Source organism: Pectinophora gossypiella, chromosome 15 (assembly GCF_024362695.1).
Source record: "Pectinophora gossypiella chromosome 15, ilPecGoss1.1, whole genome shotgun sequence".
Lineage (NCBI taxonomy): Eukaryota > Metazoa > Arthropoda > Insecta > Lepidoptera > Gelechiidae > Pectinophora > Pectinophora gossypiella.
In genome coordinates, this window is record NC_065418.1 from 4,540,681 (window position 1) to 4,566,878 (window position 26,198).

At 36.5% G+C, this 26,198-nt stretch overlaps 1 protein-coding gene, 1 long non-coding RNA gene and 1 other non-coding gene across 5 annotated transcripts; 1 reads left to right on the forward strand and 2 right to left on the reverse strand.

Moving 5' to 3' along the window:
* Positions 1-7,329: 7,329 nt before the first annotated feature.
* LOC126373264 (uncharacterized) lies at positions 7,330-8,428 on the reverse strand. Its single transcript, XR_007567299.1, has 3 exons — positions 8,251-8,428; positions 7,583-7,622; positions 7,330-7,414 (listed from the first exon to the last, which is right to left on the reverse strand). It is a non-coding gene; the product is annotated as an uncharacterized LOC126373264 (long non-coding RNA).
* Positions 8,429-8,996: 568 nt separating this feature from the next.
* On the forward strand, positions 8,997-17,962 carry LOC126373081 (putative uncharacterized protein DDB_G0282499). 3 transcript variants are annotated; one of them, XM_050019064.1, is made up of 5 exons: positions 8,997-9,355; positions 9,921-10,093; positions 11,482-11,656; positions 11,753-11,836; positions 11,932-17,962. In XM_050019064.1, the coding sequence occupies exons 1-5, from the start codon at positions 9,323-9,325 to the stop codon at positions 14,230-14,232; spliced, it is 2,766 nt and encodes a 921-aa protein (XP_049875021.1). In that variant the 5' UTR covers positions 8,997-9,322; the 3' UTR covers positions 14,233-17,962. The 3 variants fall into 3 exon arrangements, with proteins under 3 accessions (XP_049875021.1, XP_049875022.1, XP_049875023.1); XM_050019065.1 differs by having other exon boundaries at positions 8,997-9,164; XM_050019066.1 differs by having other exon boundaries at positions 8,997-9,148.
* Trnae-cuc (transfer RNA glutamic acid (anticodon CUC)) lies at positions 11,053-11,124 on the reverse strand. Its single transcript has one exon. It is a non-coding gene; the product is annotated as a tRNA-Glu (tRNA).
* Positions 17,963-26,198: the final 8,236 nt, after the last annotated feature.

Below are 26,198 nucleotides of genomic sequence, written 5' to 3' on the forward strand. Positions count from 1 at the left end.
TCATTTCATAAAAATAAGCATACAGTTAGATATTTGGAAATGATTATATTTATTTTGTAAATCATTAAATCTCGCAGTAAATAAATATTTGTTTTATATTAAGTAATGTCAGTTCAAATTCCAAAACCTGAAATTAAAAAGTAATTAAACCTTTCTCTTTTTATTATCTTGTGGGAAAGGGCGGGAACCTTCGAACAAGTTAGGCGGGATTTTTTAAGCTCTCGATTTTAATTTCAATTTTATTTCCAAATTTTGTAGATATTTGCATAATTTGTACATAATTATTTAGTTTAAGTTATTGTATAAATAGTTGTTTCATATCCGAATGTAAATATTTATCGTTTGGTAAGTTTTTATAAAAAATCGTAGCAGAGGCGGTCCGCTAAGGACCCGCGCGGCGGGCAAGATGCCTGGCCAGCCGGCAAAGCGGAAGTATTCGGCAACAAAAGGAGGCAAGCAGCAGCCCCAGTCTCGGGATGAACCAGGTGAGGTTGTTGAGCCCGAGTCTTCTGACTCGGACGTTACCGACCCGCCAAGGATCATGGACACGGAGATTGAAGAAGACAAATATGCTCCATACCGAGTGACTGATTACAGTCGCCGGTATCCAGAAGATAGCGCAGCAGGTTATGAATTTGTTGTATTTATCGAAAGTAGCACTGAACAACCGATTGGGACACGAGATATGATGAATTTAAGCACTTGTTTCACCAGAGTAGTCAAAGGCATTAAATATCTCAAAAAAATAAATAAATTTAAAATTGGCGTAGTCTTTGATCGCCCAAATTTAGCAAATGCTTTTTTGGATAACTCTACATTCTTGAGAGACCAAAATTTAAAAGCGACGATACCTGCTGGTACCACTGAAATGACTGGCGTTATCAACTCAGTGCCTACCAGTATGACAAACAAAAAAATATTTAACGAACTGGGTCTAGGTACAAATTGTAAAAAAGTAATCTGTGTACGACGAATTATGAGAAGGGAGAAAGTTGGTGAGTCGTTCCAACTACAACCCACCCAATCGGTCGCAATTACATTTTCAGCGTCGACTTCTTTGCCAGACTATGTTTTTATTAAAATGTGGAGGTTCCCTGTTTTACCCTACATCCCCCCGGTAAAACAGTGTTTCAGATGTTTAAGGTATGGTCATTTGGGAAAATTCTGTAAAAACTCTGAAAGATGTTCAATTTGTGGTGACCAGCACAATTTTAAATCGTGCACCTCTTCATCAGACAAAGCTATCTGTGTCCACTGTCAGGGAAATCACTTGTCTATTTCGGGGCAATGTCCTATAAAGAAACAAAAAATAATTGAAAATAAAAATAAAGTTATGCCGACACCTTTTTCAGATTTATTCAGCAATAAAAATAAACACTTTCCATCACTCAGCAAAACAGAAAATAGTCAGGAATTAATAAATTTAATTCTATCTAATAAAAACGCATTAACTTTGCTCACAGAATCTATAATAAAAGTTATTACATTAAACAAAGTAAACAACACAAGTATTAGCTCTCAAATGATAACAGACACAATAAAAGAAACTATTCAGCATAAAAATAAAAATTCTTCAAATTCTCAGCCCAAACAATAAATATAATGCAGTGGAACGCACAGAGTTTGTTAAGTAATAGACATGAATTTGAAAAATTTCTCTTTGATAATAAAATACATATATCTATTATTAGTGAAACTTGGTTTAAATCTTGTACAATTTTTAATATTAAAGGGTACTCCACTGTCCGTAATGATTGCGGCAATGACCACAATGGAGTAGCCATTCTAATTCATAAAAGTCTAGTATTTCGTAAATTAGACACTTTCTTTGATGACTCACTACAAAACGTTGTAGTTCAGGTTCAAATTGATCAAAAATACATATCTATCGCTAGTTTTTACAGTCCAGGTAATTGTAACCCTACCTTTAATAAAGGTAGATTTGACAATTTGATTCGTAGTATTCCAAAACCGTTGATTATAGCAGGCGATTTCAATGCACATCACACCATTTGGGGGTGTGGTAGTATTGATACACGAGGCAGAAGCGTCTTGGACTCCATGGATGAGAATGACTTGGTTCTCTTGAATGACGGACGTGCAACGACAACAGGTACCCTTAGTTGGCGGCCAAATGGCCTTGATTTAACATTGGTTTCCTCATCACTGGCCTTGTCATGTGAATGGCAGGTCATGTCAGATCCCTTAGGTGGTAGCTATCATCTACCCACTTTGACGAAGTATTGTTTTACATCTTCTCCTTCAGTTGCTACAGACTCTTCGGCGAACATCCCGCCTCACGCCAACCTGAAAATGGTAGATTGGGAGCTATATGAGAAACGTGTAAATGAGTTGTTATCCGAATTTCAAATTGATGTTTGTAATTTAATTGAGAGCTATAACAATTTCTGCAATATCATCATTTCTACTATAAATGAATGTGTAGTATGTTCAAGGTCTGGCAGTACTACCAAAGTTATTTCACCCTCAACTTCTCATAATAATAAACATAGAACTAAAAATCGAATCCCTCTAATCTGGTGGAACGAAAAATGTACTAAAACTGTAAATAATTGTAAACAAGCATATTTAGAATTTAAATTAAATCCTTGTGTCGATACTTTTATTAACTTCAAGCGAGCGCAAGCCCTTAAAAAACGCACATTAAAGCAGGAACGTAAATCGTCATGGGAAAATTTTTGTATATCTATTTCCAGACTAACACCAATGAAACTAATTTGGTCTAAAACTAGGAAATTTAATAAAACCTTTTCAACACACAGTGAGTTTTCTAGTCAAGCCTGGGTATTTCAGTTTTTGCGCAAGTATACTCCTGACACAGCTGAAAAATTGTCTGACAACAATCACTTTAATATATTATTAAGTTCCACGAATTCTTTTCTGGCAACAGTCTTTTCTATTGAAGAATTAAAATCAGCCTTAAGATCTCGTAAGGATACAGCATGTGGCCTGGATTGGGTGTCATACAAAATGCTTAAATTACTAAATCCATCCAGTATGTTATTATTCTTGAATTTACTAAATTATCTGTGGCAAAACGGCTTAATCCCTGAACAATGGAAGACAGATTGTATAGTGCCTATTTTAAAACCAGGAAAGGATAGTAGCCATGCTGATTCATATCGTCCTATAACACTAAGTTCTTGTGTTGGTAAAATAGCTGAACAACTGATTAAACAGCGTTTGGAATTCTTCATTGAAAGCAATAGTATCTTACCAGCTAATCAATTTGGCTTTCGTCGAGGGCGGTCGGCGCGGGAAAGCCTGAGTCACTTTTGTCTGGATGTCCGTGATGCTCTGTCTCGTGATCAGATTTTGGGTTGTATTTTCTTCGATGTTGTTGGCGCTTTTAATAATGTTAATTTGGATATTTTAACAACTGTTCTGTCTTCATTGCAGCTGCCTGGAAAAATAATTAATTGGATATTTAATTTCTTGCATGGTCGAAAAATCTTTATTAAACATGATAATCAGTTAATTGGTCCTAGAAATTCCTTCAAAGGAGTATCTCAAGGTGGGATTTTAAGCCCATTGTTGTTCATACTGTATATTCATAAATTAAATTTAGTTTTAGGCAGTGAAACTCAAAATTTACAATTTGCTGATGACTTGGCTGTGTATTGTTCTGGTACTGAGTTGCCTGATATTCTAGGGAAACTTAATGCTGCTCTCTTAAACTTGCAGACTTATTTTGAAAGTCTTGGTTTAGAGATCAGCACTGACAAAAGTAAAGTAGTTATCTTTTCTAAAAAAATGGTTAAAACGTCAAGTGTTAAACTTTATTATAATAATAGATTGCTGCCTGTTGATAATACAGTTAAGTTTTTGGGTGTTTTATTTCAGCATAATTTTAAGTTTGAAAAATATGTCGATTGCTTAACAACTCGTGCATCCAAATCCTGTAATATATTAAAATCTTTAACTGGTACCTATTGGGGTGCAGATCCCAAAATTTTATTGATTCTTTATAAATCTATTGTAAGGAGTCATTTTGAATATGCTTTTTTTTGCTTTTCTAGTGTAAATAAATTTGTTGAAAAATTAGAAAAGATTCAGAATCGTTGTTTACGAATTATTCTTGGTGCAATGTGCTCCACCCCCATCATATCGATGCAGGTGGAATGTAATGTACCTCCTTTGTTAAGCAGGTTCAAATATCTCATCTTTAAGTTTCTATTGAAAATTTCTTCTATTAAAAATCATCCTTTGCTTCTGAAGTTGCAGTCTTCTTCCTCAAGAATTAGTAGCTCATATTTTGGTTCCCTTGGGCAGCTTCTGCCTGAAATTATAAATTTACAAAAAGATTTTAATTTGTATTCAAGTTCTTTATGGCCTTGCTATGAGAACTCTTTTGATTCTAAATTCTTTCCAATGAAAATTGATATAAATTCATCTTTGAAATGTAAGGAAGAGGTATATTCTTTTTTGAATGGTTGGTCTGATCATCATCAGGTTTATACTGATGGTGCCAAAAATAGCAAATCTGTTTCTGCTGCAATTTATGATGCCCATGCTAAGGGGGGACATGGGTATAAACTGCCTTCATTTGTCAGTAGCTATACAGCTGAATGTTTGGCTATTCTAATAGTTTTAGATTATATTGAGTCTCAGGATGGCAACAAGTGGCTAATAGTTTCAGATTGTATGAGTGTTCTTCAAGCTCTTAATAATCCCAACCTTACTAGTAATACCAACTACATAATCTATGACATAAGGGAAAAATATAAAAATCTGTCAATAAACAATAAAAATATAATATTGACTTGGACACCGTCACACATTGGTGTGGTTGGTAATGAGCAAGCAGACTTTCTTGCCAGATCCATAACAAATAGTTCCCAGTCTCACCCCATTAAAAATGTTTTAGTTCCTGATTCTGACATCGTAGCTATTGTCAGGACAAAGTTGAAAAATGAATTTAATGAAACATGGCAGGAAATTATTCAAACTAAAGGCAAATGGTATGCCGAAATTAATAATAGTTTATCAACACCATGGTTTACAAAAGGTACTCTGTACCCCGGTAGAAAATTTTATTCAATTATATGTCGTCTTAGACTAGGACATTGCCGTTTTAATGCCCACTTAAATAGAATCAAAATTCTCACATCACCTACTTGTGATTTCTGTAACTCTGCTGATCAGACTTTGCAACATCTTTTCTTTGATTGCAGTAGTTTCACTCTTCCCAGATTGCTTCTCATAGACCGCCTCCTGAACATATATCGTACAGCTGAAGAAATCCCGCTCTCCCTTCAGCAACTTCTCAAAAACAGGGACTGTTATAAGCCCCTCTATGAATTTGTTTTAGCAACTTTTGGAGATATTTGATTGTCTAAACATTCTTTCTTTCTTTTTGATTATTGCTTTGAAATACCTTGAATTTGAATATATTTGTGTTCTTTTTTACGTTTTGACTTTCTTTTCTTTTGTGTATCTTTTGTTTTTGTTTCAATGTTGTGTTGACAGATGTCAACCGACATACGTTTTGTTTTGTTTTAGTGTTTTAGTCTTGGATTTTACCCTTCGCCTTTCTTGATTACTTGTATTGTAGTTGTTATTGACTTATGATTTTGTGACTTGGCTTCGGCCTTAATTTTGAAAACAAACTAAGACTTGGCTTCGGCCTTAATTTGGAAAACAATATAAGACATGGTTTCGGCCTTAATTTTGAAAACAAACTAAGACTTGGCTTCGGCCTTAATTTTTAAGACAAACTAAGACTTGGCTTCGGCCTTAATTTTGAAAACAATATAAGACTTGGCTTCGGCCTTAATTTGAAAACAATATAAGACTTGGCTTCGGCCTTAATTTTGAAATCAATAAAAGACTTGGCTTCGGCCTTAATTTGAAAACAATATAAGACTTGGCTCCGGCCTTAATTTTGAAAACAAACTAAGACTTGGCTTCGGCCTTAATTTGAAAATAATATAAGACTTGGCTTCGGCCTTAATTTTTAAAACAAACTAAGACATGGCTTCGGCCTTAATTCTGAAATCAAACTAAGAATTGGCTTCGGCCTTAATTTTGTAAAAATACGCCAGACTTGGTTTAAACCTATGAATTTTATAACTAAAAATATATAAATAAATATAACACATGACTTGGCTGTATGGGCTATGATCCCTTTGCCTGTCCTACGGACAAAATAACCAAAAAAAAAAAAATTATTATCTTGTTTCCTCAGAACAATAACTAAAGCATAGAAGGAAGGCTAAAATAGCAACAGAACTCTATAATTCTGCTCTACTTTATCTTACGGAACCGGCGTAATGTTAGACAAAGACGCATATACAAAAATTGTTTCGTAATTTCGTAGGTTGTCACAAGTTTTTCATTGCATAGTGTTGGGTTTCACTTTAGTAATATGTCGATAAAATTAAATTTACTTACAATTAATGTCGAAAAAATTTTTTTACAAGATTTCTTTTTGTAGGATGCAATTATCTTCTTCTTGATGAAAGGAGACTCTGTCTCTGATAGGTAAGTATCTAACCATTTTTGGATTATATTGTCTGGTTTATATTAGTTTGGAGCTGCAGCTCACATTCAGGAAGGAAAGAAAATAGCCAACTGTTATCGTTTCATCGGTAAGTATTTTGTAATATTCGAATTTATTTATGATGTCATCCGCCGTGCACTAGTGTCGATCGACGTGCCGTGCAAATTGGAACCGCCGCCGCCGGGTCTAAGCCGCACAGACGGTAAGAGGCCCGATGGGGTCACGCCATAGACATAGAAAAGAGTATGGACTGGAAATACCTACAGAAAAAACGTGCCACTCTGTAAACATAAAATGGCGGTCTTTACTAGGGCTACAAGCTGTTTCAATACTAGGATTACCATACTCGTACCTACTAGATATAGCATTATACTTAAAAAAATACGGCATACAAGTATTCATAAGAGAACAGAAAGGGAAAGTAAAAGGTAGGTAGGTGGTGTACTGTATCTTTCGTGTAAAACTTGTAAGTATTGTATGTTGTGTGCAATAAAGTATATTTGTATTTGTAAAGGAAGGTTTAGTCAAGATTTATCTAAGTCGCTTACACAAATCTATAACATTCATTACATTCTTTATTGGGCGCAGTTCGTATCAACCTGGAGTGTTGGAGTAGGAGTAAATAAGAACAGGAGGTAAAATGAAATATAAATTAGATCGTAAATCTGTTCATTTTCATTAGCAAGTATTTATTTCACACGTTATTAATTATGTACATTATATTTACAATAAATACAAATTTATTAATTTCTAAACAGTGTCAATTTGCTTAGAAACTGTCTTTGTGACACCCTGTCACATTTTTTTTTTTTTTTCATTAAGTCTTTTGATCTTGAGGCGGGACTTGTTCAGCTTTTCTTTTAAATTTTTCATCTCGTCTTCTTGAACTGACTGAAATAAAGTTTAATAATAATGTTAAAATAGTATATGTACAAAATAATCTATAAAAATAAAAGTAAAATATATCTGATTTAAGTGCATTGTGCAGCTGGTTGAATTATACACTCTATATATGTATATCATGTTAAAAATATAAAAAAAGAAAATTATTTGATATACCTTTTCATGTAAATCCAGTCGACACTTTTGGATTTAATATCTGAAATCAAAGATAATAATAATTTACTTATATAAAACGTGTACAACTCATAATTGTTTAGACATAAAACAACTACAGACTTAGTATATACTAAGTTTATTAAGTACATAATAATATGTAGTTGAATGATAGTATAAACGTGTTGTGATAACATGATACAAATATCTTATCTATCTATCCAGCAGTGAGATGATGCAGGCTAGGCTGAAATTTAAATTTAAACACCATTTCATCTGTCTGATCTATAATGTTCAATGTAGGAATAGCATCGTCTCGAAGACGCCTCCACTTTGAATTAGGAACACACATAAATGAATCCGCAGTAAAATGTTTCGAGCAAATACGGCTGTACTTATTTGGAATCCAATTTCGTCTATTAATGCGAATTATCCATTCTTTCTCTTTGTTATCGTCTACAGGAAATCTAAAAATTAAAAGTATCGATAATTTTAGTACATCACTATGGACAATCAACATAACCTCAAATCAATTCCGTATTCATCGATGAAACGTATAATATAATGGATATCTCAAATATTTTATGCTACAAATCTATTCAGCAAAACATATTACTTTCCTAAAATTGTTCAGCAGTTCACATTTCACTAGAAAATTACAAAAAACTTACCGATGAAACGACAGAAGTTGTTGGCTATTTTCTTTTCTTCCTGAATGTGAGCTGCAGCCCCATACCACACAAGACATAATGTCACACAGTCGAGACACTCAATTATTTGATATAAATAAAAGTTTCTTTCCATTTATTTGGAAAAATATTGTTAAATTATCACTTAAAACAATCTGAACACAAGACACTCGTAAACACAGTTGACGCGACCGTGTCAAATAGTTCGGTAAATATAAGTAAAATCTTCTTATGTATGTTACTATGTATTTGGCCGAGTTAAAATGAGTCCAATAGGTCCAAATGACATTTCATGTTGTGACAACCTCGGAAAAAATGAAGCAAAGAGCGAATCATTTGTCCTTTTCTCACTCATAGTTTGTGTCGTAAGCTAGAAGAGAGCCGGTTTATAGTTTCTGAATTCTTATTTTAGCCTTCCTTCTATGCTTTAGTTATTGTTCTGAGCTTGTTTCTCTTTCTATTCAGTTTTTGGTGGAAATTCTTAATAGATGGATTATTTTATGATTTGACTTTTGACCTACAACCAAAGTCCAAGACCTCATTAAAAATTAGGAAAATGCGTAAACAAGTGATGATCTCTGCGTGCAGTATGCAAATAATCGAATAGAAAATGTGTAGGTTATGGTCACTCTGCAATATGGTTGAAGAGGGGTATTTGTATGGGTAGAGGTATTTGAAACCAGGCCAAAACCTCTAAAAACAAATTTACGTCAAAGCTGTCATTTCATTATTGCAAGATGTCAGTCATTTAATAGGATTTTTCTTTTTGGAAAAACCCGAGTTTGTCGTATTTTTCTCTTTCATATAAAATAAATAGTTGTTTTCTCATAGGCACCTCCCACAATTCTGCATTAGCAGTCGAGTAAACTTTATTAAATAAGTAAATATTTCACGTTGTATGTGAAGATTGATTTTTATTTTATTTTGTTATAACAGTGGCTTATTGGTATCAATAGCTATAAAAAACACAATTATTGTGACGTTGCTCGTTTACCTCGACAAATTGGACACGCTATACGTGTGAAATGTGAAGTAGAAATAAGCTTGAAGAGTGATGGATGAGAGTACTAAGAGCTCCCCTTGTAAGGTAAAAATTTAGCAATAATTTGCTATTCTATTTCTCTTCTGATGGTAGAAGTCTGATCGACTATCTTATTATATAGAATTCATTGAAACATCGTAGCGTTTCTTTAGCTGATGTAGCTCAAGATTCTTACAATTTGTTTGTCATAAATTTATTTATTGTTGGTACTTACTTCATGTGTTGTTTATCGGATTGGATTCAGAGCAGTTACTAATTTATTCTGTACCATGTGGACTTATTATTTGTCAAGCCTGATAATTGGAAAATGTACATATATTAATAAAAAATCATCAAGGGGAGAGCAGCTCTTTTCTAATTAAAAAAGACACTCCACAATTAAATATGAAGTATTGAGTAGAACAACCTACTTATCAATGTGTTTCAAATAAAGCTAGTATTAGAAAATGCACTGCTTTTCTTATCTAATTTGCAGAGTTATACTTTCTTTACCTCCATCACTGCATTTATTTGTGTCACCCATAGTATTTCCACATTAACTCTAGATGTTTATTGTATGTTTTGTAAACACGGGCTTGTTTTTATTTTGATGTTGCACAAATCTTGTTAGGATTGCGTGGGGCAGGACGAGGCTCAACTGCGAGCGGAGGTGGACCACCTTCGGCAGCACCTCGCCGAGAGAGATGGACACCTAGTAGCATTGGAGGCTGAGTTTATTAAGTGTACATCCAGGATCAACGACTTGGAAGAGCAGGTTGACACCTGGCGGGAGAAGTACGAAAGGTAAGATTGGTTTGAAATATTAATTCAAGTTAAATTCCTAAGATTGTGGTAAGCCATTTGTGTGATAAAGAAGAGTAAATGATGGTACCCAACAGCAGCAAATGTGTTTGAACACATCACACTTGATCTAGCAGAAACAACAAATAATAACAGTAAATTTTCTTACAGTATAGAAAAATATGTAAAAGCTACAAGATAATCTTGAACATAGAAAAGATCTTTTCTACATTTTCGTTTTTGTTTAACAGAGAAAAATAATTCCCCATTGCTTTTTTACCAATGATTTGAGTAATAGTGAATCTCAATATTCTTTTCTTATGGGGAAATGTTTCTGGGATTCTAACTGCAACACTTTTCTCTGATTATTTCCATTGTTTTGAGAAAGAAACGGAATATGTTTAATCAATTAATAATAACCAGTTTTTAATACAATAACTATCTTCGTGCCCATCTCAAAAAGTAGCTCAGACAGAATTAAGACTATATCTATAAAGCTCTTCATAAACATGAATTGTAGCATTATTGTAGAAGATCTAAAATTTCATCATCATCAGCCCATTAACGTCCCCACTGCTGGGGCACGGGCCCTATGGATGGATAGGGAGATAGAATAAAATCTAGTCTGGCAAATAGGTATTACCCAGCATTTTATCTCTTATATTGTGAAATTCATTGAAGATTTCTATAGTTATATTGTACATACATGACATGAACAGCCTATATACGTCCCACTGCTGGGCACAACCTCCCCTCAATCAACCGGAGGGGGTATGGAGCATACTCCACTACGCTGCTCCAATGCGGGTTGGTGGAGGTGTTTTTACGGCTAATAGCCGGGACCAACGGCTTAAAGTGCCCTCCGAAGCACGGAATCATCTTACTTTTTCGGACAATCAGGTGATTCAAGCCTGAAAAGTCCTTACCAAACAAAGGACAGTCTCACAAAGTGATTTCGACAATGTCCCCATCGGGAATCGAACCCGGACCTCCAGATCGAGAGTCTAACGCTCTAACCACTAGACCACGGAGGCTGTTAGTTATAATTGAGTTATATTGTAATAAGATTAAATAATACGAAACTATAAAGTACATTGACACCAGTATATTAAGGCTCACTTTTGGGAACGCATTGTTTGTGTAGGTACGATTTACCTATTTATTAAAAAAAAGGATTTATTATTAGAGGTTGCACAGTAACAATACAAAAGCCACAAGTTGCTATCAAAAAATATGATTGCCGCACTCTATGGTTAACCATGGGCAATAACAATGACTTAACTATAGCTACCTACTAATAACAACCATTATCCCTGTCTCATGTTGAAAAATTCCCGATTTCTGTTGTCTATGTCATAAAAGGAACCAACACCTATTTTTTTTTTTTTCAGATTGTATGATTCTCATAAACGGGTGCAGAAGTTAAACCAAGTCCTTGAGGACAAGTTACTTCAAATGGTGGATAAGATGAAAGGAGAGAAGAGTCAGCTAACTAAAGACATTGCTACTCTCTCCGTGAGACTAGCCGAATCCAAACACAACTACAGTATGCTTCAGAAAGAAAATGTACGAAATTTGAATTTATTCAACTATAAATAATATTTAAAATAATCTCTTATTATAATAAATATACTTGTATTGATTGATTTAATTTATTTACAGGAAAGATACAAGAATGATATGAATCTAGCAATCCAGCTGCTACAGTGTAAACCAGATAATTTTGTATCACAGAAGCTTGATAATGTAAGTAAAATGCATCGACTCTAAAACAGATATTCTGATCTTACATTCTTGCAATACTGTTAATCAAACACATAAACAATTTGTGTACTTTCCAGCTTCCTGTTGATACTCAAGCGCGTGTTTCGCAGTACGTCATGTCGAAAACGTCAAAGTCCAACAGCTCTGTCCCGTCCAAGAATGGAAACGGTAATGAACTTGACACTTTCGACACAAGTGAGTATGAATTCAATATTTCCGCGTCGCTGATGACGAAGATTCTAGAAGACAGCATCCAGGACAGCATGACGAAGCATTGTGACTCGTGCACTTGCACCAAAACGCAAGCTAAACCATTCTGCTACAACGAAAGCTACTTCTCTGTCGGCACTCAAACTGTTTTGTCAGGCGAAATGAAAAATTCTCTATGTTTAAACTGCAACGCAGAAATCAAATCGATAAAGTCAAACCTGAGTGCAAGCAGCACGTCTCCTCACGGCATTAAACTTATCAATGACAAAAATTTGGGGCTCACTGGACCCATGTACATTATACCTCAACCTGCTGAACTTCCTAAAGAACCTGTCGTAGAAATTCCTCCCGAGAAGGTTAAAATTATCAATTCTGAAGCAATACAAATTGTTGATGATGATAAAGTTGAAGCACAAAAAGACATAGTTCCTATGAAAGAAGAAGATTTAAGACAGCTTAGGAAGACTAATAGTATGACAATGGAACCGGCGGTTCATCACAAGCTATGTGACCGCACAAAAACTTCGATATCTAGCAAGAGGAGTAGCAGCCATAGCATTGGTAATGAAGAAATTGCTGTTAAAGAAACCATACCTAGCACTAAGGAATCTGTTACTAAAACTGATAGCCAACCGAGAGACAATGTTAGTTTGAGGAAAAATTCCTTAAGTTCAATGGGAGCAGTAAGCAGAACTTCATCTGTAGCTAAATCTACAGTTAGTACTCATAAATCAGGTAACCATGTAGGTCCCGGGCCTAGGTTTTGTCATTTGCGTATGCAAGCTGGTTCTAAGAACATATTGCTCGATAATGCTGAGCCAGACGTACCGCCTGTGTTATACCGACGCCAAAGCAAATGCAATGAAAATCCTATTTTCAAAGATCTCAATGATGGTATGGATAATTTTATTGACTTAGAGAAAGTCAATGATGAGGTTAAGGAAGACATTAAAAGCAATAATGTTGTAGTCGAGAGCACGCTGATTGACGTACACGAAGACAACAACAACAAAGATTCAGCTACGTCTGTTAAAAATACTCCCATAAATCCCATACTTATGAATGTTTCTTCTTCGCCTTTACAGCCACTGAAGACTCACAATTTCTCGAACAGCTCAGAAAATAATAACAACAAATCTCACAGTATTGGAAGTCAGCAGAACACAACTGAAATCGACAACTTATTGACCGACTTTACCGTTGAAGTCAGCAACACGCAAAATAATAATAATCCACACACTCCTGACGAGGTACCTATAACTAAAAATAGTAGTATCACACCCACAGATAATCATGACGTAAAAATTTTCAATTTCGATCGCTACGAACAAAATAAATTAGCTAATCAGTTTTCTAGGCCTCTAAGGAAGATAGATATGGCTCAACTTCATTCTATGGAAAACACCAAAATTTCCAAAGATTTGATACCTCCGTGTGCTTTACTACATAAAAAAACTGATCTTACAAGACTACCAGCAATGGTCAATGTTTACCCGAATCTGACTCAGACTCATTTAAAGGTGAATGAAAACAAAAAGGTATTTACTAACGAGCAGAGTACAAGCTCACTGTCAAGCGATGATAGCGCTGCGATGCTTCAGAAGCAACAGTTGCTTAGAGTTGCCGAGTGGGTGGAACAGAACTTGGAACAGCAGAATAATTACAACGATCCACTAGAGGATGAAGTCAGCTTTGGGAGCATGATGGCTAGAAGAGACAGTAAACTGAACAGACTCACCGAAACCTTAAATGAACTCGCTTTGAACATGCCTCATCCCGTTAGCAAATACGCAAAGCCATACACAAGAGAAGGCCATAACAATTGGATTCATAGCAACGCAATGCAGTGTTCTAAATCAGACAAACCGAAAACCACCACAAAGGCAGTCAATAATGTAACCAAGGAGACTATGTTTCCTGTCGAATGTGATCAGTCGACGGTCACGGAAGTGAGCGGGGACAGTGCAATGAAAAATGACATTAATCATTTCGATATTGTCAAAGAGTTTGGAAATTTATCGAATGGCGATAAAGAGATAACTCCTGAGGACTTGGCAAGGATGGAGTACAATGTAAAGAAGTTCTTGTTGAGCGGTCCTCACTGGGTGAACTCGGACACCACGCGTAGGAGCCGCCGCACGAGCAGCAAAACTGAGACTGATGTATGATTCCATTGTAGGTAGTCAGATAGGTGAGACATTCCAATATCATATATCGCCAGTCTAGATGCTTTCGCAGCAATTTTAGGCCAAAATCTTTAGGCTTCAGTTTATGTACAACTGTTATTTGCTGAATTAAAAGGTTTTGTTTGAATTAAATATTAATTGCCGAATTATCCTAGTCTTTCCAATTTGGAAATTTAATGTAAGTTAAAAAATTGTGATGCGTCCACACTATGCAATGGTTTTGTATTAATTTGGTATGATGATGAGCGGTACCATGTTCATTGAGAAAGCCATTGTCGCGCCGTATATTTGAAGATGAATATATATATAAAAGTACATGGGATAGCTTGGCATTACAAAAATATTAGCGCTATGTAGAAACGAGCTCGCCTTTGTGAATAAGGTACAATAGGTTCATCGAAATATTAAAGGGGATAAGGCACAAAAGTAAGGTTAGGAGCTTCAAAGTTGTGTCAATTTTATTTCGTAGCGTAGATCGGTGTTAGATGTCGTAGATCGTCAAAAGAAGGCTGCCGTTGAAAAAATGTAGAATAGGATCACAGTATTAAACGAGATTTTTACATAGATGCTTCTAAATATTTGTGATACAGTCGTAAGCCATTCCTTCATGTACAAAATTGTAGCACGGACTCAATACCTATTGTATTGCTTGCCAATTTATCTCAAGAAAATATAAATATTAAATCGTGTTAGAAAAGCTTCTGGAAAATGCATTAGCTACCTACTCAGACATTTTTTGACATTTAAATAGTATAAATAGTTTCAAAATCCTTCAGAATCTCTTCAATATCTTTACTCAACGTACTCGACAAACCTATTCTTGCATTTTCCAGCAGCTTTGTTAGTGTTCTATCTAATTTAAAATATCTATATGTAAACATACACCTATGTATAACCATGGGCCAAATTATGCCGTCGATAAAGATGTAGTTATTCCATACACAATATTCACGCCTCTGCTTCACGTACAATTCTATGGAAATGTCATATTTTGTCAAGTGTGTGTTTTTCCTAATTATACAAAATATATTTTTGAAATCATAGAAACATAGGTTATACTGTAGCACAGAGGAATATATGGACTGTAGGTAGGCAATATAAATTGTTAGACTCGAGTCAAGTGTTCGATAGAATTGTTACTAAATAAAGAACGCTCCGACGAGACGACCTCCGTTGTCCAGTGAACTTTGGGCTCACGATCCGGAGGTCCCGGGTGCGATTCCCGGTGGGGACTTATCACAAAAAAATATTTTGTGGTCCCTAGTTTGGTTAGGACATTACTGGCTGATCACCAGATTGTCCGAAAGTAAGATGATCCGTGCTTCGGAAGGCACGTTAAGCCGTTGGTCCCGGTTACTAATTACTGATGTAAGTAAGTAGTCGTTACATGAGCCATGTCAAGGGTCTTTGGCGGCTCAATAGTAACCCTGACACCAGGGTTGATGAGGTTGGTACTCCACTTCACAACCCACACGGTAGAAGAAGAAGAAAGAACGCTCAAAATATTGTATTGTGAGTGACTGAATATTAAAAGTGTGTGTGTGTGTTGGTCACCGTGCTTATAATATATGCATAGCTCTTGATGCCAATCGTCTGTTTGCACACCATACATATTCAAAATGCTTTTATTCCGACTATGGCATCTTGTTATTTTATAAAGTTACATCTCAATTTGAAATATTCCTTTCATTTGTGTGGAGTTTTTTCATTATTTCGGCCTTTATTATTGTTAGTTTTAGAAGACAGCTTATGTCACTTTTTGTATTGGCGTTTCCGCGCCGATGGGATTTGGACCAATAGACGTAGCGAATGCTATCTACGTGGATAGACGTCGTATGGCTATTGGTTAAAGCTCGTGCCACGCGCGGTGCGGGTGCCGTGCTGCGGTGGCATGTCTTACAATTAACATAGGCATTATAATAGGGTAATTTCCAACTTTTTACTAAATGTCCTGCAAAAAACAACCTGTGACGTCATAGAAAAACGTGACAAAATGTCGCACTTATTTTATTAAGTAAATTTTTCTATAATGAAAATTCATAAATAAGTTCAATAGAAAAAGAAAACGTTTTTTGTCACCTTTAGATCTGTCTTTATTTAGTAATCAGAATTTGATAATTTATATTTGACCTGGAAAACTACCCAATTCTCTAGAATGCTTGACTCGAGTACTAGTAGGATGCAAAACCACCATCAAAGTTTTGTCATATTAGCTTAAAGAGCACAATTTAGTGTTTGGTGTTAGTGATAGTATATTTAAAATGTTACCTTACATTAATTTCATCTAGTTGTATTTACTCCTATATTCCTATTCAAGACTTATTTCGTTTATAAATATAAGCTTAGTTAAAATATTGGACAGCAGGCAAAATTTTTATACCTCTCTACATTGCTTTTTTTTTTTCATATTTTTACTTGTTCTTTTGGGTCGTACATCGTAAACCCTACCCATTCCATTTGGGTAAATTAGGTCATCAAAATTGACTCATTAATGGAATGAAAAGAATTGTAATATTATTTTATTTAAACCATTTTTTAAGACATGTCGAAGTCAAACTATATTTTATTTGTGATATTTGTACGGTTTTAGTTAGAAAATTGTATGCCGGGTATATTAAATTATTTTTATGAGACCTCAATTTTTTTTTTTATAAATTTGGTTACTTATATATAACAACGGCATAAGTTATCTGAACGTACTGCCGTCGCAATGTTTTGTAATTGTGTATATTTTATGAGATTTACTTTTGTTATATGCCTAATTATATTATGTAGGTACTCTGCATAGGTACTTAGAATTGATTCTTCAGATCTATATTTTAATGGTGATGTATTAATTATGGAAAAGGAAATGTAATTTAAAAAGATTTATGATACCGGTGTAGGGTTAAAAGAGGAAGGCCCAGGCGTACAGTCATGAGCAATAAATCATGTACCCACTTTAGAATCCTGTCGCACTATCATATTTGACATTTAATGAGACTTACGGTCTAATTTGTCAAAAAAGTTAATGTGACATGGTTTCAAAGTGTATACATATTAGTACTCGTGACCGTACATACCGCGATCAGATACAGGATGTTTTAAAGGGTCAAGTTAAGAGTACTCTAAACCGGTGATCATGTATAAAGTCTTTGATGAAAGTGGAAGAAGCGAAAGTGGTGTGTCAGGATCGTAGTAAGTGGATCTGTGAGCTCTGCCTACCCCAACGGGAAATACGCGTGATCTTATATATGTATGTATGTAATGGAGCTGGGGGGGTTAAAATGGCCACATCGAAGCAATTCATCTAAGAAAGCAATATTGCTATTTGACATTTGTTTGCATTGCGCACTTACCTTTATATGCGCATGCTCATGTCCTAAAAAACAACAGAGAAATAGTATCCTAAATGATTTTTGTTTTTATAGCACTTGCTCGTACAGACAGGACAGGAGGAGGACCCGGTGGTGTAAGGTTAACACGCTCGTCCCGGCTTGACAAGAGCTGCGGGTTCAAGTCCCGTCCGAACCAGAATCTTTAAGATTTCAATTTTTTGTGAATAGTATCCTTTCTAACTTGTTGAAAGTAAACAACAGTATTCCATGTCAGGGACCTTTGGCGGCTCAATAGTTACCCTGACACCATGAGGTTGGTATTCCACCTCACAACCCACACGATAGAAGAACAGCAGTATTGAAACATTAGTGTACCTACATTTAAATTTTTTTTTGAACAAACGCTTATGTTACAACGCCATACAAATATTGATCTGAAGGAACACTAACAAACGTGCAGCTGCTATGAACTTTATAACTAACATAACGTTGACATAACCGAATGTGTATCAACTCAGTAAGCTATGGCTGGTCCACGATATGCTTATGCGAATATCTGTAACGTTCCATGTTTATTTATTTAATTAAATCTTATGGTGAAGTAATAAGTTTTTTTATTGCTATCCTTGTAATCTTGGCTTTTACAGAATGACGTTACAGGTCCACAGTTCTCGCTCGCACTTAAGCAGTAAAATGACACCATAAGAATGTCACTTTTGTATTGAGTGTCCGAAGTTGGTAGAGGTGTTTAGACCAACGGCTTAACGTGCCTTCTGACGCACAAAATCGCCTTATCTACTTCGGACTACGCAGTACGCAGAAGCCCACGAACAGAGACTTCACCATCATGTGCATGCCGAGGCTATCCAGCTCCTCGACCACGCAAGTTTAGTGAGAACATTAAAAAGAACAAAACCGTTTGAATTAGCGTAGTGAAATAGATGGAACACAAAAAAACAGTGACAATAATGTGTATAAGATAAGAACACGTGAACAAAGTGTCTTACCCTTAAATTAATCTAAGATGAGTCAGTGGAGAAAAACTTGAGCTGCGTTTCCATTGATGCGGAGCTGTGCAGGAATCGACCAATCACCGTGAGAGTGACAGAACGTCTTCGTTTTTCGCTCTCGATCGCTGTGATTGGTCAAATCCGCACATCTCCGCGTCAGTGGAAACCCGGCCTTAGAAAATAATATTTTATTTAAAGTAGATTAGGTTAAAGATAAATTGCTTATTAGCTTGTAGACCAAATTGTAATATTATGAAGCATATGTTTTTGTAATGCTTTATTTAAATAAAAATAAAAATCTACTATGGACAATAAGATGACTCAACCTGAAATACAATAACTAATTTGTCTAAGTAAGTAGTTGTTATTGCGACTAAAAGTATCACGACCAGCGATGCGTGTAATAGCTTATCTTGGCTAACAAGGAGGAAGAGCTTATCAGCATCGGACCTGACCTTCGCATTTCCAAAACTGTTGGGGGCATGTCCATTGTGCATCAGACCTTGGACGAAGCCATTGTGTATCTTCAATTTTAGCGTTTACATAAATTTTCACCTTGGCTCGGATGATTTACAACAGAATTTGCATTCGTAATTGTTTATTTTTTATAAGGTTTACTGAAAGTAGGTGGTTGTGTACTGTGCTCGTCTCCAGTCTGTGCAGTAGGTATACGGTAAATTGAGAACCACGGAAAGTCGAACGGTCACTTACATAAATGGGGCTTAAAGGAGTCGCCATACTGTGAATGTGGTCACCCGGATCAAACCCTATCTCACATAGTGACCGAGTGCCCTCTACACCGGTTCCCAGGTGGCATAGCCGAACTGCATTGTGTGGCGGATGCGGTAGAGACATGGTTAAGGGAGCTTAAGCTGGATATAATGATCCACGCAGGATATTTTTGTTTGCCATGCGCAATAATAATTGCTCTTCAAATTACCACAGGAGTTTCTAAAAGACTAAGTAAAATACTTAGATACTATGATAAGCAAATCAAATAAGTATACCTCTACATTTTTTTATCCCAGCATATACACAAACTCACGCACGTAATATGTAATGGGGTGGACAGAGCCACACGTCATCTAACTTGCAGCCAGTGTTACGAAGTCCTAAGATGGATATGATAATCCTTATTACCCATCATGTTAGAAAGGACACAATTCCTCTGTAGGTTTAATGGTGAATGTCTTTTACAATCGCAAACAATTTACTTTCTGATATTGTGATGGAATTATAACATAAACAGGCTATATTCGTGCTGGGCACATGCCTCCCCTCATTCAACCGGAGGTATGGAGCATATTCCACCACGCTGCTCCGCAGTGGGTTGGTGGAGTTGCTTTTACGGTTAATAGCGGGGACCAACTGCTTAACGTGCCCTCTTAAGCACGGAATCACCTTACCTTTTCATACAATTAGATAATTCAAGCTTGCAATGTCCTTACCAAACAAAGGACAGTCTCACAAGGTTATTTCGACGATATCCCCATCAGGAATCGAACCCGGACCTTCAGATCGTAAGCTTAAAACTCTAACCACTAGACTCTCTAGCTCTAAGACTATCCTAAGGCAGTATCTACTGCGGCAGTGAAATGACATATTTTAGAAAAAGTTATAATTTTTAGAAAAAGTTAAAAAGTTATAATTCATCTACACGTATCATACATGTCAAACACACACACACACTCACACACACGCACACCTTTCATCTTCCTTTTCAAATGTTTATTAAAGTTTATTGTTATATACCTAAACAAGTATGTACTACATAAGGACAATTTATTTGGCTAAGTTGTTATAATATTATCCGTTGGGAACAGGCGCTGCATGCTGAGATACAGATTTCACCTAGTTCGGCTGCAGAGGCCTATACCTTACCTGTTATAAATATGTTATTAGCCTATGAAACAATGTATTGCACTGTACTATACTTTATATGAACAAAATAAATAAGTTATACCTACTTACCTATGGCACAGATCATATAATTCTATGGATCCGTCCGTCCGTCTTATGGATATTGTTATGAGACCTTTTGCAGGCACTACTTAGACAAACCAAAAAAATAATTTAATTAGACACCTACCTATATGTACATAGCCTGTAAGAAAGATATCTAGCGAAAGCCTTTCATTTTACAGCTAGGTACACGTATTCATCTACTAAAAAAAACCTCGTTTCTGTGATGTACCGTGCTCCCGTAAAAGGTAAAGACGCAACGCATTACTCGGAAGTGACCAGTTGCTATAATGACAGTAATAACATCTTATAAAATGTGTAGTCTCCGAACAATAGCCACTTAGTTAACTACTTAAGTAGGTATTCTATTTTATTTTCTTCAGCATCTCGTGACCGTAGTGACCTAAAATACAAATAACCGCCCAAGTATTTTCTTTAACATTGAAGGCTAACCTTTCAGCCTAAATATCTTCGATATTTCCGAAGTCCCAAATTCTTTTTTCCTTTCTTTATATTTAGGAACTTTTGTTTTTAAAACATGCCAGCTCCGTCGATCCTTAAGAATTATCGATCGAATATCTATTATAACATATTTAAACAGAACAATTTAACTTATTTAGACTAAAAACTAGATCACAGAGCTTTCTAATGGAGTCTGAGGAAATTTATTTTTAGCTTATTCTGAACAATCTTCCTCTCATCTTTAATCTTTTCGCATATTATCAGAATATTATGGTGAACATCATCTGTCTATGTTCAGTTCCGATGGGGATACATCAAGAAATTCTCTTTGTTGAATTAGGACATGGTACGCTGATCATCCGATTATCCGAAAGTTGTTCCGTATTTAGGAGGGTACGTTAAGTAGTCGCTCGCGACTGCTAAGTATTTACTTAAGTAAGTATAAAGTTGTTACATGAGTTGTGTCATAGACCTTTGGCTGCTCAATTAGTAACCCTTCCGGTTGATTAGGTCAGTCATTGACTTCCAACTCACACGAGAATATCAAAAGCAGCTGCAAGTTGTCTTTTTATTACTTGTGGTCGGTGTATGTGACGGCCTCCGTGGTCCAGTGGTTGAGCGTTAGGCTCACGATCCGGAGGTCCCGGGTTCGAATCCTGATGGGGAAATATCACTTTTACTTTGTGATCCCTAGTTTTTATTAGGACATTACAGGCTGATCACCTGATTGTCCGAAAGTAAGATGATCCGATGATCCTACTTACTGATGTAAGTAAGTAGTAGTTACATGAGCCATGTCAGGGGCCTTTGGCGGCTTAATAGTAACCCTGACACCAGGGTTGATGAGGTTGGTAATCCACCTCACAACCCACACGAGATTATTATTATTTTTAGTATTTTTATTATCTTGAATCGTTCACGTTTAGTTAGGTACTTAAATACTTGTAATGAAATTTTGTGTTATCGCGTTTCGTCACGAAGCTCTCCTGTGGTTTAGTTGAAAGTGATAAAATTGCGAATTTGACCAAAACCTGAATTCGTTGTCTCGCTCTGGTTGATCTGTAAACCAAAGTATTTTAGGTTTATTCTCACCGATCCCAAAAATAGACTAACTTTGCTACCAAGTCCACAATTATTATCGGACCTTACGAGTAAGTACCTATGGAAAGTGTTTCAACCACTTGTATTCTGATTGCTCGTGGTTCTGCCTTCGTTAGGGATTACGAGCGTGTTAGAAAAAAGGTAAAAACATTATTAATCTGGAATGGTCTTGCCTGTAAATCATGGAGCCGTTGTAATTTTATATTAATATATAAATGGTGTGGTAGGTGCACAGAGTTTGGCTGTAGGTGCCTACACTTTTTGCCATGTTAAATGAATCCGTCATATACATACATAAAGTCTATCCGCTTCTCTATCGGAATGGATAGACAGACCTACAAACCCCCAACGAACTCCGTAAGACAGATACGATGAACCACATGACAGATTATCAATTAGCCCATCGCCCAAATAAGTGTACCTAGTTGAATCTATCACATCCTTTAAGAATCGTTAGCGCTCCCGTTTCGTCCGACCATGTAGTTAATGCCATCTACAGTAAGTAAAAAAAAGCGAGACACGGAGAACGGATTCACCAGTCTACATGGGATAAGCGTTACTCGTGACACAAGAGGTCATGGTCTTAACGGCTTCCGTGATCCAGTGGCTAAGCATTAGGCTCACGATCTGGAGCTCCCGGGTTCGAATCCCGGTGGAGACATATCACACAAATCACTTTGTGACCCCCAGTTTTGTTAGGACATTACAGGCTGATCACCCGATTGCACATTAAACCGTTGGTCCCGGTTACTACTTACGGGTGTAAGTAAGTACCTAGTCGTTACATGAGCCATGTCAGGAGCTTTGCGCGGCTCAATAATAACCCTGACACCAAGGTTGATGAGGTCGGTAATTCACCTCACAAGCCACACGATAGAAGAACAAGGTCATGGTAAAAAAACAACTCTGATAGATACTTTTATGCCAGCTATTAGTTAAGTACGAAGTTGTTAAACTGTCTCTATATATATTGTACCCAAGGGTTGTAAGTACTGCCTACCGACCACCTGCCACTTGGCGCGAATTGTGCAGGTCATTCACTCAGTCCACGGCAGAGGAATGTAAGTAACTCACTCTATTTGAAACCATTGTCGTAAGGTGAATAAGTAAGATACCGCGATCAAATAAGGATTGACCGGTCGATAGTTATAAATACTATCGACTTATTATCTAAAGCGGGGAAAACTACTGGTACTGAATTCAGCACACACCTTCTAATTTTTAATGAAGGTGAAGGAAAATATCATGAGGACACCGACATTCTTATTATAGGATGTATTTAATATACTTAGTCGATGTCTTATTAGTGGGAGACACGATTTCCGTGCCTCACTTAGCGGGGTCCACAGAATACCAGAGGCCCTTTTATAAAGGACCAACAACAACAATGACAAGTCCATACACCCTATTACAATTTGTCTTAATGTTTTTACTATCTATTTATTTGTACTCTGTTGTGTAAGTTGTTTTTTCTTGAATCAGAATCAGAATCATTTATTCAACGTAATTATCATGGATAAACTTGTTGAAGGTCAATGTAACATTTTGAATTTACGTCATTTCGCAAGGTGTTATGGCTGAGGAGAAGAAATGACAAGAAACTGCAACAGCAACACATCTTTTAAATCAATGAGGGTACATTACAAGTTATTTAATAACTAGAGGAACACATTTAATACCAGACATGTTTATCATTTAGGTAATCATTAATCTTATAATAAGCTTTTTTACATAAAGTAAGCTTCACGTGAGCTTTAAATTTATTCTCTGACAATTTTAAAATATTATCTGGTATTTTATTGTAAAAACGTATACATAACCCCAAAAAAGATGAATTTAATTTACTTAATCTAGAAATCTTGCGTGTTTTGATTGAAAGTTAACATGACTGTGTTATTCCGTGCATTGTTTTATATTTGTTACTGTGGTGACCCTTTATAATAAACGTTTCTTTCTTTCTTTCTTCATCCGCGAGAAATGCGGTTCGGAGGTAGAGTATGTGACATTACCTGTATTGGGTTAGATTTCCCTTCGCGGACTAGAAGCAAAGAGCAACATGGACCTCCGCATTAGAAGGATAGACAGGCAGTCGTTTCTGTAAAAAACCGGACCCGTCAAATCTTCAGGTTACATAAGTGGACCTTGTAAAAACAAGGGATAACGCTAGGGATAGGTTTTGTAACGGTTAGGTTAGGTTAGACCTCCGCATTAGAAGGATAGACAGGCAGTAGTTTCTGTAAAAAAACCGGACTCGTCAAATCTTCAGGTTACTTAAGTGGACCTTGTAAAAACACGGGATAACGCTAGAGATAGGTTTTGTAACGGTTAGGTTAGACCTCCGCATTAGAAGGATAGACAGGCAGTCGTTTATGTAAAAAACCTGACCCGTCAAATCTTCAGGTTACTGTGGACCTTGTAAAAACACGGGATAACGCTAGGGATAGGTTTTGTAACGGTTGGGTGATGACAGTTTTTTTAACGGTGCGGTGCCATAAGAAACTGACCAGCACACAACAAATGCTCATGTTTATTTGGTTCACACGCGTTATCAATGACCGGGCACTGTTACAACTGTTATGTTACAGCAGTAAAAACGTTACATTTTGATTGCGTGACTTATGTATATGCGGGAAACGTTACGGAATTCCGCTCGAAACGGCTCAACTTTCTTTGAACCCTGCATTGTCTACGTTCAACGCAACGCCAAGCAACAACGAGAAATGTACTTAGAACCCTCCATGGCGACTCATGTCAAAACACATAAACCACAAAGTAACGAGTTATCCTCCATATATAAGTTATCAATAAAAACAATCGCACTTCAGGGAATGCACCATATAAGTCTGTCATCGACTCGGAAAGAAGAATAAATAAATAAGAAAACCCACAACCCCTCTCGAAGATAATAATGTAATGCGGATTTGTTCACGCACGCGGGATTGGCCCGCATGCGTAGCACCTGCAAAATACTTCTTCATTTATGTGTATTAATCGTATAGCGTGACATACCTACGTGAGACGGCTATTACAAGAAAATTCACGCATCTGGGCATCACGCATGCGCATGACACGAAAAACTAAGACGGATACAACATTACGGTGACAGACTTTTAACCCATCGCCCATAAACAGTTCATCAAAACGGAAAGGATATTACGATACCTTAATCCGATAATATATGTAATTACTTAACGTCCTATCTGACGTAAACTCATCATCATCTCCCTAGCTTTATCCGGTTTTCACAGGATCCGCTTACCTAACCTGAAGATTTGACAGGTCCGGGTTTTCATAGAAGCGACTGCCTGTCTGACCTTTCAACCCGCGAAGGGAAAACCAGCCCAATACAGGTTAAGTCACATATCTCCGAAACGCATTTCTCGGGTAAATGTATGTGGTTATTCTCACGATGTTTTTTCGCACATATGTATCTATAATTCAATTTTTTCCCTTCGTGGGTTGGAACTGTTGGAAGGTTAGACAGGCAGTCGCTTCCGGACCTGTCAAATCTTCAGTTTAGGTAAGCGGACCCTCTGAAAACGGGATAACGCTAGGGAGATAATAATAGGTACCTAACTAACATGCGCTCCTAATGACTTCCTAATAATAGTGTGAAAAACCTTACAATCAAAACAAACTGGCTGTGTTTATCTATATCTATAGCTTGAATGAATGGGGTATAAGAATAGATGTGACATTATGGTCGTTCTCACAGGACGGCCGACCTTCTCACGGCTAAAGAGCGAATATTATAATACTGTACGATTCGTGGATTTACCGCTACACTCCGTACTTTAACTGTTTGGCAGTTGGCACTTTTAGGTATGAGGAAATAGGTATGTGGTTGAAGTTAAACTGCAAGAGAAATGCACATTTGGAGCATTTTAAACTGTATCAAGGCTTTTTGGCATTTCATGTACAACTAAGGACTCTTAGTAGTTAATGTTAGCATTTAGTTGAGCGTTGGGGTCACGAACCGAAGGTCCCGAGTTTAAACCCCGGTGGGCACATATCACAAAAATCACTTTGTGATCCCTAGTTTGATTAGGACATTACAGGCTGATCACCTGATTGTCCGAAAGTAAGATAATCCGTG

Coding starts and splice junctions, on each gene's coding strand:
- LOC126373081 (XM_050019064.1), top strand. CDS start 9,323: ATGGATGAGAGTACTAAGAGCTCCCCTTGTAAG. Junction 10,094..11,481: donor TGGCGGGAGAAGTACGAAAG/GTAAGATTGGTT, acceptor TTTTTTTTTCAG/ATTGTATGATTCTCATAAAC. Junction 11,657..11,752: donor GTATGCTTCAGAAAGAAAAT/GTACGAAATTTG, acceptor ATTTATTTACAG/GAAAGATACAAGAATGATAT.